Below are 13505 nucleotides of genomic sequence, written 5' to 3'. Positions count from 1 at the left end.
TCGTTTACATGTCCTTCCTAAAACACAAAAGTACGACCCTCTCCAAACACCTAAATTAGCTAAAAATTTAGGACATGTTACAAAACTATATTGTCTAGAATTTTAGAAGAGTACTTTTAATATTGGCCGGTTATTTTTCACACAGCGACGTTAACTAGGCAATGTACTATTACCTATAACATTAACTAAAACACCAAAGTACGAATATTTCCAAACATCTAAATTAGCTAAAAATTTAGGACATGTTAAAAAGCTATATTTTCTAGAACTTTAGAAGAGTACTTTTAATATTGGCCAGTTATTTTTCACACAGCGACGTTAACTAGTCATATCCCCATACTGTTAACGTAGGGCTATTTGTAAAGGTCACGCGTCAATGGGAAAGAGCACTGTGTATTGTGTATAGGAAAACGGACAGTAACTGCAGTATGCCGCGCGATCCAGCAGAAGACAATCCACATGACTTGGCTGATGGAGATATAATAAGACTCCATCTAGGCACAACATATTTGTTCACATGTAATGCTGAAGAAGCTCGTCCAGCGGCAGAGCTGAGTTACCGTTTGATTCCGCCACACAACTTTATACTAAATCTTACAACAACAGAGTTTGACCCGGACCCACGGGCTCCTGGTATTCCACTCGGTCAACTGTTTGCAAGTGAAAGTACACTCTCTTTTCGTGTAAGTATGATCAAATAGTTGACTAAATTATAATTCTATTCAACTGGACTTACTATTTATGATGGCTACGGTATCACGTCATATCCATGACGCATCATCAGGCCGACTGGTCTTGAATTGGCTCTATAAGTTATTATTGTCATTCATAACATCATTTCTGAAATTAGCTACATGTAGATAAAATGCAGGGTTGTTAATTTTTTTGATTTCAAACGGATTTTTTTAAATTTAAATCGATTTTTTTATTCCAAGAACTGCTATATGCACAATCCTACCAGGTATTTACAAAAAAAATCGAAACATGTTTTTACATGTGAAAATTTCAAAGAAAAAATTTGGTAAAATCCTGGGAAAAAACCTGTTGAATTCTGCACCTTAAAAAATGCATTTTTAGCAATAGATAAAGTGACATCATAGAGGTATTTTAATTGTATCCAAAAGTTGTAGAAACATTAGGAATGAAGTAAAACAGTCAATTTAAGAAAGAAATTAACTTATATTTATTTATCTAAAGTGGTAAAAAATTAAAAAGGTTGATTTAAATCAGTGATTAAAAAAAATCAAGTGATTTAAATCGCGATTTAAATCAATGATTTACATCGGTGTGATTTAAATCAATGATAAACAGCCCTGTGTGCAATAAGTGTAAATAATCTGCTTGCACTAGACCTACTTGATCTGTTCCATATGTTATGAATTTATGAATGGTGTTTCAATAACTTTAGAATTGGAGTCAAACTTGGGTGTTTCCATAACCTGACCACCTTTTCTGACTACCTTTTCTGACTACCTTTTCTGACCAGCTTTTACAGTGAGCCCTGTGATATTTGATTGGCCTTATCCCAATGCCATAGTCCAATAACATTAACTAAACAATCATAGTGCAAAATTTGACCTCAAGTTGCAGAGTATGAGGTTTTTGTACCCCAATTTTCAAAGGTCATTCAATGAATGTACAAATGTATTGGAGTTAAAGAACTGAGCACAGATGAGAATGTTTTGGATCCTAGTGTTTTACACCATAATCATAGACAGTCATGCTGGGTGATAATTAGCAAGCTTTTCTCTGGGACTTGTTAATAGATAAACAACATTTTTAAGGGTACATGGTTGTTATTTCTTTCTCACTTTAGATCATTTATTTGTACCTTTTGCTTGTCGAGTATCCTTTGATTTTGTTTTGTTTAATACAGTTTTGTTTATATATTTAATGTCTTGGATGCACCATCGGATCGAGTGCCACTGATGTAAAAGCAATTTCCAAATAAAAACTTGAAACTTAAAAAAAACTACAACACTTTCATGGTAAATTAAATTATTTAAAACAAATAAAATAAAATTTTGCACACACATCCAATTTCCTGACTTCATTCGAACGAGTGCTCCCTAGTGTTACCCTCAGCACTTCCCTGTTCAGACTTTGTCTGTCTGATGGACAATTAAGGGTATACGATGTATTGTTGGTCGAAGCAGCAGAAAACAAAGTAGTTCACAGCACCGTGCAAATGGTAGTGAGCTTTAGCAAAAATTGCATTGCTCAATAAGCCCAATCGGCATTGGAAGTTTGCAATGCATTGTTTGACCTATCGGGAAAATTCAGAAAAATTGGGGTTTTGAGCGTACAAAATATAATTTAAAACGTGTTACTAGAATAAAAACAAACCCAAAAATTTGATTATTGTATAAATTAATTATTTTATTATTTATAATGATAACATTATTACAATAATAAATTAATGATTGATTACAGCAATTTTCCAGATATGTCAGAGGCCAAAGTGTCCCTAAAAACCTGAAAGTTATGGCGATTGGGCTTATTCATAGCGAGCGTGTAGAATAATTCAAATATCACAGATATACTTTTGTAGGTCATGTGGTTCTTGAGTTATGTTGTAGAGAGGGCTGAAACAACAACACTTTTGTAAAACGCACATAACTCATTAACAATAAATTAAGCAAGTTTTCCAAAGTATATGATTTGTATAATGAACTTCTGCAAAACACCAAAGTGTTATTTTTCAATAATATATTGATTCAGATAATGAAAATCTGCTTCGACCAACAATACCTCGTATACTCTTAAACCCATATTCACATTCATCATGCTGCACCCTTAATATCTGCAGGGCATGTTTGACAAATATCATGAATATGACCTTGTGAAGTGGTACGGTAATTGTGTTTGACCCAGCACCTGCAATGATAACTGTCTCCTCTTTAAACTGAGAAGTTAACTGCCCTGTGAAAAACCATGGAAGTATGGAAAAACAAAAGAAATTTCACTTGAAATTTCAATTTTATGTCACTTAACATCCAGAATGGTACAATATTATTGTGCAAAGTGTAAAGATAACAACAATGAAGCAAACATCAAAATAATGTCAAATAAGATTGTCAAAAAAGATGGTCAGAAAAGGTGGTCAGAAAAGGTAGTCAGAAAAGGTGGTCAGGTTATGGAAACACCCGTCAAACTTTGCATTTGATTGTCCAGAAAAATAAGAATTCAGATGCACTAGTTACAAAATTCAAAACATTTCAGCCTTCACATTTTAAAGGGTCAATGATAAAAATATAGGTTTATTTCCCCGGATATTGTTGTACCAACATCTCTAATTTAGTGAAGATAAAAATAGATGAGGAAATTTGCGGCCTTGTGGATTTGGTAGCACACTATAAAGACCATTGTCTGGGCCATTGCTATGATGTTGGTTCATGTCACATGCTTAATACAGCCTAGAAAGTCATGATAATTTTGCCACGTTAATTAAAAATGCAAGTTTATATTAAAAGCCAACATGACATGAATCAACAATCTTTTCATATTTGATTAATCAATATAATCCGCGGCTCCGCGGAGACCGTCAATTAGATCAAAGGATGATTGACAGGTTATTGATTGACATGTTAATTTGTATACATGTTATACTTGAAACAAAATAAGATATTACAAGTTAGTAATTACCAAGGAATTTCCAAGTTGGAAATTACTTATATAATTAATATATTAAAATATCCCATAGTTTTGGGATTTTATTTTATTTTTAATATAATTTTCATCGCCTATGACATTTTCCGACTGGAGGCAGGTTCTGTCCGGGACCTATTTCATTTTTAATTTTGGTTCATGTCACATGCTTATGATTAAGTGTGCATTGATATGTAAACTGTAAAAGCTAACTCTAACCCTATGTAAATTAAAATGTGTTTCTTGTGAAGTCACCCGGTAAGTGTACGGTGCTGTGTAAATAGCGAATGTGTTTCTACGAAGACACTTAGATTACAGTAAGTTAAAAAAATTGATCTGACATTGTTAATGATTGTTCTTGAATTGCAGGAAGATGACTTTGGCAGCACTGGAAGTGATTTGTGCTGTAGGGTTGAAAATACAGCAACATATATTGGTTGTGATCCTAGCCCAGTGGAACACTGTGTTGAGCTTGAAATTATAGGTATATGGAATTATAAGTGGCATAGCCAGGATTTCTGTGAATGTACTTAGCGCTATTTGCATCGAAAGACTCCCTATTCCAGAAAAATACAAAACTAATTTTTTGGGATTAAAAAAAAATTATCCTGTTTTGCCAAATGAAACTTAGCTAAATCTTAATCCTTTAGTTAGTCCTAACTGGCATTGAAGTAAAATTGTAATATTTTTGCAATTTCAGGGAAAATGGTCTAAAAACATGCAATTTTGCATGTTTTCTTACATTTTGTAGTCACAAAATTGTAAAAAAAGCATTCAAAATCTTGAGTATAGGGTTAGAGTTAGCTCATAATTTTAATATTATGTTATTTTTGCTAATTTTTTGGAAAATGTGTTTTCCAAAAATTAGAATGCATAACTTGAAATTAGTCTTTGTTCAAGTCTTTGGGCTTGATTGTCACAGAATACGAAAAAGGTCGAAAAACACCCCAAAAAAATACGTGTGTTTGGCCCTTATTTTCAAATCAAAAATTGACCAAAAATTAAAATTTTACTTTCATTGCCAGTTTGGACTAACTAAAGGATAAGTATTTAGCTATGTTTCGTTTGGCAAAACAGGATAATTTTTTTTAAATCCCAAAAAATTAGTGTTGTATTTTTCTGGGAGTAGAGGTAAAGTAGCGAACGGAAAAATATATCGTCAGCCTGATTTTTGTACTTTTGAGAACAAAGTACAAAATATGTTTTTAGCATGCATTTAAATATTTCCATTCACAAATCTTTGCATAAGAACAAATGATAATGATTCAAATTAAAGGGAATAATCAGAACTAATTAGGGTGATTACATAAACTGATACATGCTTGAGCCATATTTTTTGTACATTGTTCTCAAAATTACAAAAAATATGACTTAGGTAATTATCGTAGCAGGGTGACGATATGTTCTAAATATTGTTCCACGCAAGGTAAGGCCCAACAAAATGTTTCAAATTTTAAATGCGTTCATGACCCAGGCTATTTCCAGGCAATTATGAAATCGTAATGGCTGATTATTTATGCCATAGTGGGCCACTGCAAGTGCGGCAGATGACAGATTACAGCATCTTTGAACTACAACAATGTCAATACAAACGCGATAAACAAATGCATTAATTCCTTCTCTTATTCTCAGATGAACCAAGTGAACTTCTCATGGAAATGAAAGATGCATATGTAATAACTGTATATGAACCTGTTGGCGAATTATATACATATTTAAAAGAAAGTGGATTTTTCGTCTTTGGATGCACCACATTTGAGTCAGCACCTGCAGCTGATATCAAGTGGTACTTCACGCCTAGAAATGGTGTTAGCTTTGACCTTATTGCACATGCAGGTACAGTAATAATATTTTTTAAAGTCATTTGCCCGGGGTCATTTGTAAGTGTCAAGTCAGTCACTTTCTGATCTCAAGAATATTCAGTTAACATGTGACCATTTATACTTTGATCACGAATGACTGTGGTAGTGATCTAAACCTTGCCTAGAAATTACATGACAAATACTTTGTATTGGTCTGTTCTCCCTATAGTAGCAATTTCATAACCCCTCCATCCCCAGGATAACTGGCCCATTTCAGATTGTCTGAAATACTCTCTCCATCCCCATGATTATTTGGTCCTTATGCTCATTACAGGTGCACCTACAGTACTGATATCCAATTCGTCTGGCCCCTCTTCTATAAATGGACACATGGACACCCTGAGCAATATCACCTTTGAAGCCACCAATGAGATCCACGGAGGAACTCTCAGATGTTGTGCTGAGCATGTCGCCATACCAGGGGGAACTGGTGATGCGGAGGGTGATGTATACGATGAAGATCCAAACTTAGAACCACTCTGTGTGGAAACTGTCTTGCAAGTTCCAGGTAAGACATGGTTACTGTTCTATGGACCACTATGATACATGTTTTTGATTCTAATATTCAAGGTGCTGGGGCAATTCTTAACTTTGTGTCAGATTGCGTAGGTGATAATGCCACCATGTAATGCACCATTACGTCCTCACCCCTACCACAATCCCCTATCCTGAAACATGGAGCACCGGATTATAAGTTATGATTACATTGGGTCAGGGAACGTACTTAAATAGGCTAATCCATTTAAAATCCATATCCCCTTCGGAAGACATGATCTTAATCTTCCACACAGGGAGTTTAAATTTCAAATGGAGATACCTGAATGGGCGACCCCATTTAAATATGCACCCCCTGTGTAGGAGATTAAGGTCATGTCTTCCATTGGCGTTTATGGATTTCAACGTGATTAGTCCATATTCCTCAGGATAGGGGGAGTCAGGGAGGGGAAGAATAGAGAAAATACTGTAATGAATAAATCAGACCGTCCACAAACAACAGTTGCATTTGAAATTGTCAGAAAGTAAACTTTGGAAAGAATTTTATTTTGCTGTGCACTAAAGTAAAACTGGCTTACACAAGCAATTGTTGTGGTAGAAGCAATAAATATGTAAAAGTGACTCGGTACCACACTTTGGTGTTATGTCTTATGTGACTTGAATCTGTGTTAATGACATTTTATATCATATGTTATTATAGCTCCATGTGGCGAAAATCTACAGCTCCTCGATGTCACAGCCGATGGGATGTTGACTCAGTCTAGTTATGTTGATGGAGACACTGTCCTGTTTCGCCAAGAGAAGAAGCATACAGTGTCATGTATCAGTACAGCTGCACTAGATAAACCTACTATAGACGTTTACATCTTGGAGCCTAATGCAGAGATGCCAATACTTTTGAATGCAACAAATGGTGTTTCTGTAAGAAGTCCATAAATTTATTGCTATCAGTTCTAATGTAAACCTTGTACAAGTTAATGTCTTTCTTTCTTTTTTCCCCTCATGTAATTTAATTTGCTATGTTTTTCCCAGCAAATCTATATGCCATAATGTATAAGTTTCAAAAGGTAAATTTCAAAATAATATCCCGCATCTATGATCAGTGGACTTTAAAGAAAAATTATTAACAAACAAAATGTATCATTTACTGTTAAATAGAATTTTGTAGAAACAGAATTTGCTTGCAATATTTGCCATTTCTTCCATTCAATTTGTCCGTACAATTTGCTTTTTTTTTCAAGCAAATCATTAAGCCCTGCTCATGTTATATCTTTTATAATTATGCTCCAATTCTTTACTGATTCCCAGTACACAAGTTTTGAAATAAACTCCCCTGTCTTTAATCAGTGGACTTAAAATCTACTAACAAGAGAATGTGCTTTCTATTTTTAAATAGAATTTTATAGAGACAGAAAAAGTGAAACCGTCAAATTCAACGGAGGAGATATGGTATGTTCGGAAAGACGTGACTCTATCGCTAGGCGGAGATTTTGACATAGATGGCGCTCAACTGATTTGCCAATGTGTCAATACTGTGTATGGTGAAGATCTGGACCGTACTATACAAATCACATTAGCAGCTTTGGGTGAGAAAATTTGAATGAAAATAAAAACTCGGCCCGTCTGCACAGGTACAACGTGGCCAATTGCAGGTACGTGGCTGGTACACATCGAGTAGTACCTACACAATACCAATGCTTCTGCACAGGGCCCACCAGCAGTGGTACTGCGCTGGTAATACACTGGTACTCCCCTGGTACTGCACAGAACCACCCGAGTACCTTGGCAACGGTGTACTAGAGCAGGCGGCCAGGGCAGGCGCTCGCAATAGGAATTTGGAAGTGTAACGTGTGACACCCGATACAAACATATGTACACGTAAAACACTGTGTCAATACGGCGGTATTGGAACGGTAGATGCCGTGCTGGGATGGATATTCTGTATTACAGCATACGTATGGTCACGATGTATGCCGTGGTCAAAATACCACGTACTTTAGTACAGTAATAGCGCCCTCGTCTGTTGGTCATAATTCACATTAGAAATATTTGAGGTAGGCCTAATATACGACCATAGAATATAAAAAGCAGAATATTGGTAGGCCTATGTTAAAAATCAAAATGAGGTATGGGGCTGACTGGGGTGGCTACGGGGCGTTATCTCAAAAGACAATATTGCTCAAAGACAATCTTGTTCAAGGTTGCGCCGCACAGTGTCATCGACCCTATATCTTCATGGCAGAAATCGCCATGGTAGGTTGAATCCACAGCCACGATTGGCCATTTGGTTCAGACCTTTGAAGCTCTTTGAGACGAATAATTAGTCGAGGGATATGACTAAGGCTACTCACAATAGCCGGGTAATTGATCTTGGTTGTGCGTGAATAAGCTTGTATACCCCATTGAGGTCAATGGTCATCGACTTTTATACTGCCTAGTAGTGAGTGCAGCTGTACTACACGATGTAGTCCATACAGGACCAACGCAATATAAAATTAGAGTTTTGGTCCGACTTTGAGTTCAAAGCGCACGGCCAATTTTCAAAGCGCATTCTAGCGACCATCATATCTGTTCAACACGTATTTTCAAGTGTATGAGACCACATCTGGTTTCTTGAGAAAAATTCATTTACGGGAAATATTCATCATTTTCTAACCCGGTATCCGAAGATTTTCGTCTGATATCAAAATCGTGCATAGCAATTCACGTGTATCGATCCCGTGTATTCATTTTAGTGTCTCTGCTGCACCAAATAATTATTAGCCAGGCGGTGTCGGTGTGCGCCGCAGGCTTATAAAGAAACAATCTTGCTCCAAAAACAATAGCAAACAAGCTTAAACTATAAATTAGCCCCCGATAGAGGGCAGGGCCTGAAGAATGAGGGACATTATTGGGTAAAGAGTAAAAAAATGTAAAAGTAGGCCTATGAAATGGGTGACGAGCTGTCCGTAATTATAACAGAATTTTCGTTATCAGCTCGTCATCCTTAAAGGCCCGGTCACACTATGACGAATAGGGGTGAACGGCAAGCGACGTTAAGCTGCGAATTGCAATTTTGAATTTACCGTCACTCACCGTGTGCTGCCGTTAGTTGTCGCTGACGAATCCGTTAGCGACCGCAGACGGCCGCAATTATTCGTCGCGTTCGTCGGCAAATTTTCAACATGTTGAAAATTTTGTGACGGCAAAAGAATCAGATGTGATTCCGTTCAGATTTCGTTGGAAACCGCAACCCTCATTTCTTTGACGTTTCCATACCGTGCGAAACCGTGTCTGGTCGTTTTGAGGTCGTCACAATTTCGTTGGTAGTCGTTGGTAAACATCACTTCGATTTCAATAGACTACCCGGCACGATGCAATTTTAAAGTTCATGTAAAAGAAAATAATATCAATAATAATCAAAAATATTAATATTTCTGATTATTATTGATATTGTTATTGATATTGATGATAATATTTTTTGATCATTATTGATATATTGATATTGATATAATAGTTTGGATTATTATTAATATTGATTTTCATATTTTGATTCCTATTGATACTTATATTAATTTTTTTTATTATTTTTGATATGTGTAATATTTTTTATTATTATTGATATTGATATTAATATCTTTGATTATAATAGGCCTAATTGATATTGATGTTAATATTTTTGATTATTATTGATATAGATATTAAAAGTTTAGATTATTATTTATATTGATTTTACTATTTTTGATTATTATTGATATTTATATTGATTTTTTATATTATTATTGATATGTGTAATAATTTTGATTATTATTGATATTAATGGTAATATTTTTGATTATTATTGATAAAGATATTAATAGTTTTGATTATTATTGATATGTGTAATATTTTTGAATATTATTGATATGTGTAATATTTTGATTATTATTGATATCGATATTAATATTTTGATTATTATTGATATAGATATTAATAGTTTAGATTATTAGTGATATTGCTTTTACTATTTTTGATTATTATTGATATTTATATAATTTTTTATTATTATTATTGATATGTGTAATATTTTTGATTACTATTGATATTGATGTTGATATTTTTGATTATTATTGAAATAGATATTAATAGTTTGGATTATTATTGATATTGATTTTACTATTTTTGTTTATTATTGATATGTGTAATATTTTTGATTATTATTGATCACAGTGATCAGAACGTTGTGAAGAGTGGGAACGCCAAAGGGGACTATACGACCCGCACACACACATGCTTTGATGTCGGCTGCTGAGTCACGTCATCATCACCGCAATCCACCGTCAGCTGCCGTTCCTTGCCGCAAGCAAATCCGCTGCCAGCCGTCTGACCTCGTTGCTTGTTGTCGGGCTCCGTCGAGACTTCGTCACTCATCGCCCAGACAACGTCCGGATTTGGTCGCTAGTCTCCGTTTCCTGCCGCAGCCTTTCATCCCTTGCCGTCGTGTTGTCGCTAAAGGTCGTTCCCACTCGTCACCGAATCTTGTTTTTCCTCTTTTTGTCGTCGCTTTGCCGTCAACATTTTGTGATTTTCACGTTCGTCACCTTTCGTTGCTTATCGTCCGTCATAGTGTGACCGGGCCTTAAGGTTACTCTTACTTTCTTATATTAATGTTCTGGCTTAAAGGTGATTGACAGCCTCATGCCAGCAAATTCATTAGGTTTCCACCCATGTGTAAAGCATTGGTAAAGTGTATCAGTTAATTCTTTTGCGTGTTTATTTTTTGTATGATGTAGTTCCAGGCCCCCCACGAAATATCCGAGTAGTTGATGCTGATACAACAAGTATTACTGTGGAATGGACAGAGCCTTTGGAACCTAATGGTGCTATCGCATTATATCATGTAAGTTTCTCACAGGTGGGAATGCAATTTAAAGGGATCTGGACAGTAGCGTATCAGACAGGGGGTGATGCTCTCTTTACCGGGCTGGTTAGTTCCATCTCCTGCGATAAAAGTCTTATTGTTTGTTGTGTGAATTGTCCTCTAAAATAACTTAATTGGTTTTGTACAAAAAAAGTGAAAAATAGATAGTGTCTAATAGAAACACCATAATAGGCCTATGGTTTTGCCATAGCATTGACCTAAGGTTTTAGCCACAACATTGACCTAAGGTTTTAGCCACAACATTGGCCTATGTTTTAGCCACAGCTTAGGCCTATTGAAAAGCATAAGTATAGTTTTGTTTTTTATTGTATAGGTGTATGGTTTTGTCTTTTTGGCTTGGCAATATCATAGGCATATTTCATGAAAGTTCATCTGTGTTGGTATAAATCATGATTTTGATTTAAACTTTTGATCCAAACACAAGGAATTAATTCCTACCTCGGAATTTTCAGATGGTACTCCATCTTTCATCAGCGAGTGAGTGACTGTATCAGGTCGTGATTTTCTTGACCTTTAACCTGATAACAGACTCGTAGACTCCTGAAAGTTCTCGCCTAGAACAGGATAGCGCCCTGGGTGATAGAACTGAATTAACACCTGACCAGATAGTTAGACTCTGTGAAACCTGTCTGAAACAGTATTTTATTTACAATGGAGACTATTATGAACACTTACACGGTGCGGCCATGAGCCTTCCGCTTTCTCCGATACTGTGCGACATTCACATGGAAGACCTTGAACAGAGAGCTATTGCGACAGCACCCCACCCACCTCTGTGGTGGTTTCGCTATGTAGACGACACCCATTGCAAACTTAAGAAGTGTCACTCGCAAGAATTTACGGACCATCTAAACCGAAGGAGAGGAAACCAACTCGCTTGCTTTTCTAGATACCCTCACCGTAATCCAACCAGACAGATCCATCAAAGTCACCATTTACCGCAAAAGCACACACACCGATCAATATCTCAATTTCTCGTCCAATCACCCCATTGATCACAAACTTGGAGTCATCCGAACTTTGTACCATAGGGCTGACACCGTGGTCACTAACCTCCAGGATCGCGAGTACGAGAAATCACATGTGAACAATGCTTTTAGTGAAATGTGGATACCCCAAATGATAAAGCTCTCGATAAATCTACACAACCAAAAACTCACAAAACGAGCGATGTGGGCGAAAAACGCCCAAATATAGGTCACGTAGTTCTCCCCTAGGCCTATATCAAAGACACATCTGAAGCCATTAGAAGGACTTTCAGCAATTACGGTGTTAGCGTGTTCTTCAAACCGACCCGCACACTACGGCAAATCCTCGTGTCACCCAAGGACAAGACAGATAAGAAGGACATTAATACAAGTCCGGTAGGGCCTATATTACATCCCGTGCCAGGGCAAAACTCTTACCGGTATCGGACAGTGCAAAGAAGCCTATATTGGCGAAACTGAACGTTCTCTGAAAACACGCTTTAATGAACACAGGAGACCCATGTACAGCATCAGAGGTCTCAAATCACATTCACATCGAGTCTCCAGGACATTTTGTGGACATTTTTTTGGATAAAGTCCGCATACTTGACAGAGACAGCAGGTGGTTCCAACGTGGAGTCATAGAAGCAGTTCACATCAAAGCCAACCAACCATCTCTCAACAAAGACGGGGGCCGGTTCAAACGTTCAGGAGTCTACGAGTCTGTTATCAGGTCAAAGGTCAAGAAAATCACGACCTGATACAGTCACTCACTCGCTGATGAAAGATGGAGTACCATCTGAAAATTCCGAGGTATGAATTAATTCCTTGTGTTTGGATTAAAAGTTTAAATCAAAATCATCATAGGCTTATATTTAGGCCATAGCATAGACTTATATTTAGGCCATAGCATAGGCCTATTCTTTGGCCATAGGGTAGACCTATGGCTTGGTCTTACCATAGGCCTATGGTAGGCCCCTATGTAAAGCATAGGTCTGTTTTACCATAGCATAGGCTTTAAGTCAGGGGCGTAGCCAGCTTTCTTGGTCGGGGGGTGGGCAAAATAAAATTTTGGGGGCACAGACGAAAAAAATTGCAGTTGCATCATACAATACATAGATACTGTATGTCTTCGAGCTTCTCGAAAAAGGCCTTATTGGGATGATGTGCGCACGTAGCGCTAAAAAAATGGTATTTTACACTATTTTCGCCCATTTTCCGGGTAAAAAAAGGGCTTTATTGTTACAATGTGCGCGCGTAGCGCGGAAAATTTTGTATTTTACACTATTTTGGCCCTGAATTTTGCTAGAAAAGGGCTCCTTGCCCTTTTCTTTTCCTTTGCCCTCCTGATTTTCTCTTTCATTTTTTTGTCAGAGGGCACTTTTTCTTTCATTTTTTTTGGGGGGGGGGGCACTCTGCCCCCTGCTGGCTACGCTACTGCTTTAAGTTTGTCATATGATCGGCTTGTGGTTTTGCCATAGCATACAAGTTGTACAAGTTGCATACAAGTTACATACAAGTCATAGGGCCTGCACTTTGGCTCGACATTTGAAAGGGGCGTGAATTCATTTTTGGATACGCCCCTATTATAATTAGGTAATACTCACACACATTCCCTATGTGTATACATGT

General features: G+C 36.7%; 1 protein-coding gene across 1 annotated transcript in view; it reads left to right on the top strand.

The window, feature by feature from the left end:
* Positions 1-428: 428 nt before the first annotated feature.
* The window catches only part of LOC140169277 (angiopoietin-1 receptor-like), a 101730-nt gene continuing 88653 nt past the window's right edge, over positions 429-13505 (top strand). Inside the window, exons 1-7 of the mRNA XM_072192532.1 lie at positions 429-683; positions 4018-4132; positions 5281-5484; positions 5785-6018; positions 6706-6926; positions 7402-7591; positions 10757-10863. Coding sequence (XP_072048633.1) covers positions 429-683; positions 4018-4132; positions 5281-5484; positions 5785-6018; positions 6706-6926; positions 7402-7591; positions 10757-10863 — 1326 coding nt within the window. The remainder of the gene's footprint in view (positions 684-4017; positions 4133-5280; positions 5485-5784; positions 6019-6705; positions 6927-7401; positions 7592-10756; positions 10864-13505) is intronic.

The sequence above is a fragment of the Amphiura filiformis genome, chromosome 14, assembly GCF_039555335.1.
Source record: "Amphiura filiformis chromosome 14, Afil_fr2py, whole genome shotgun sequence".
NCBI classification, from domain to species: domain Eukaryota; kingdom Metazoa; phylum Echinodermata; class Ophiuroidea; order Amphilepidida; family Amphiuridae; genus Amphiura; species Amphiura filiformis.
Note: the sequence above shows the minus strand (reverse complement) of the source record. Positions and strands in the feature narration are given on the sequence as shown.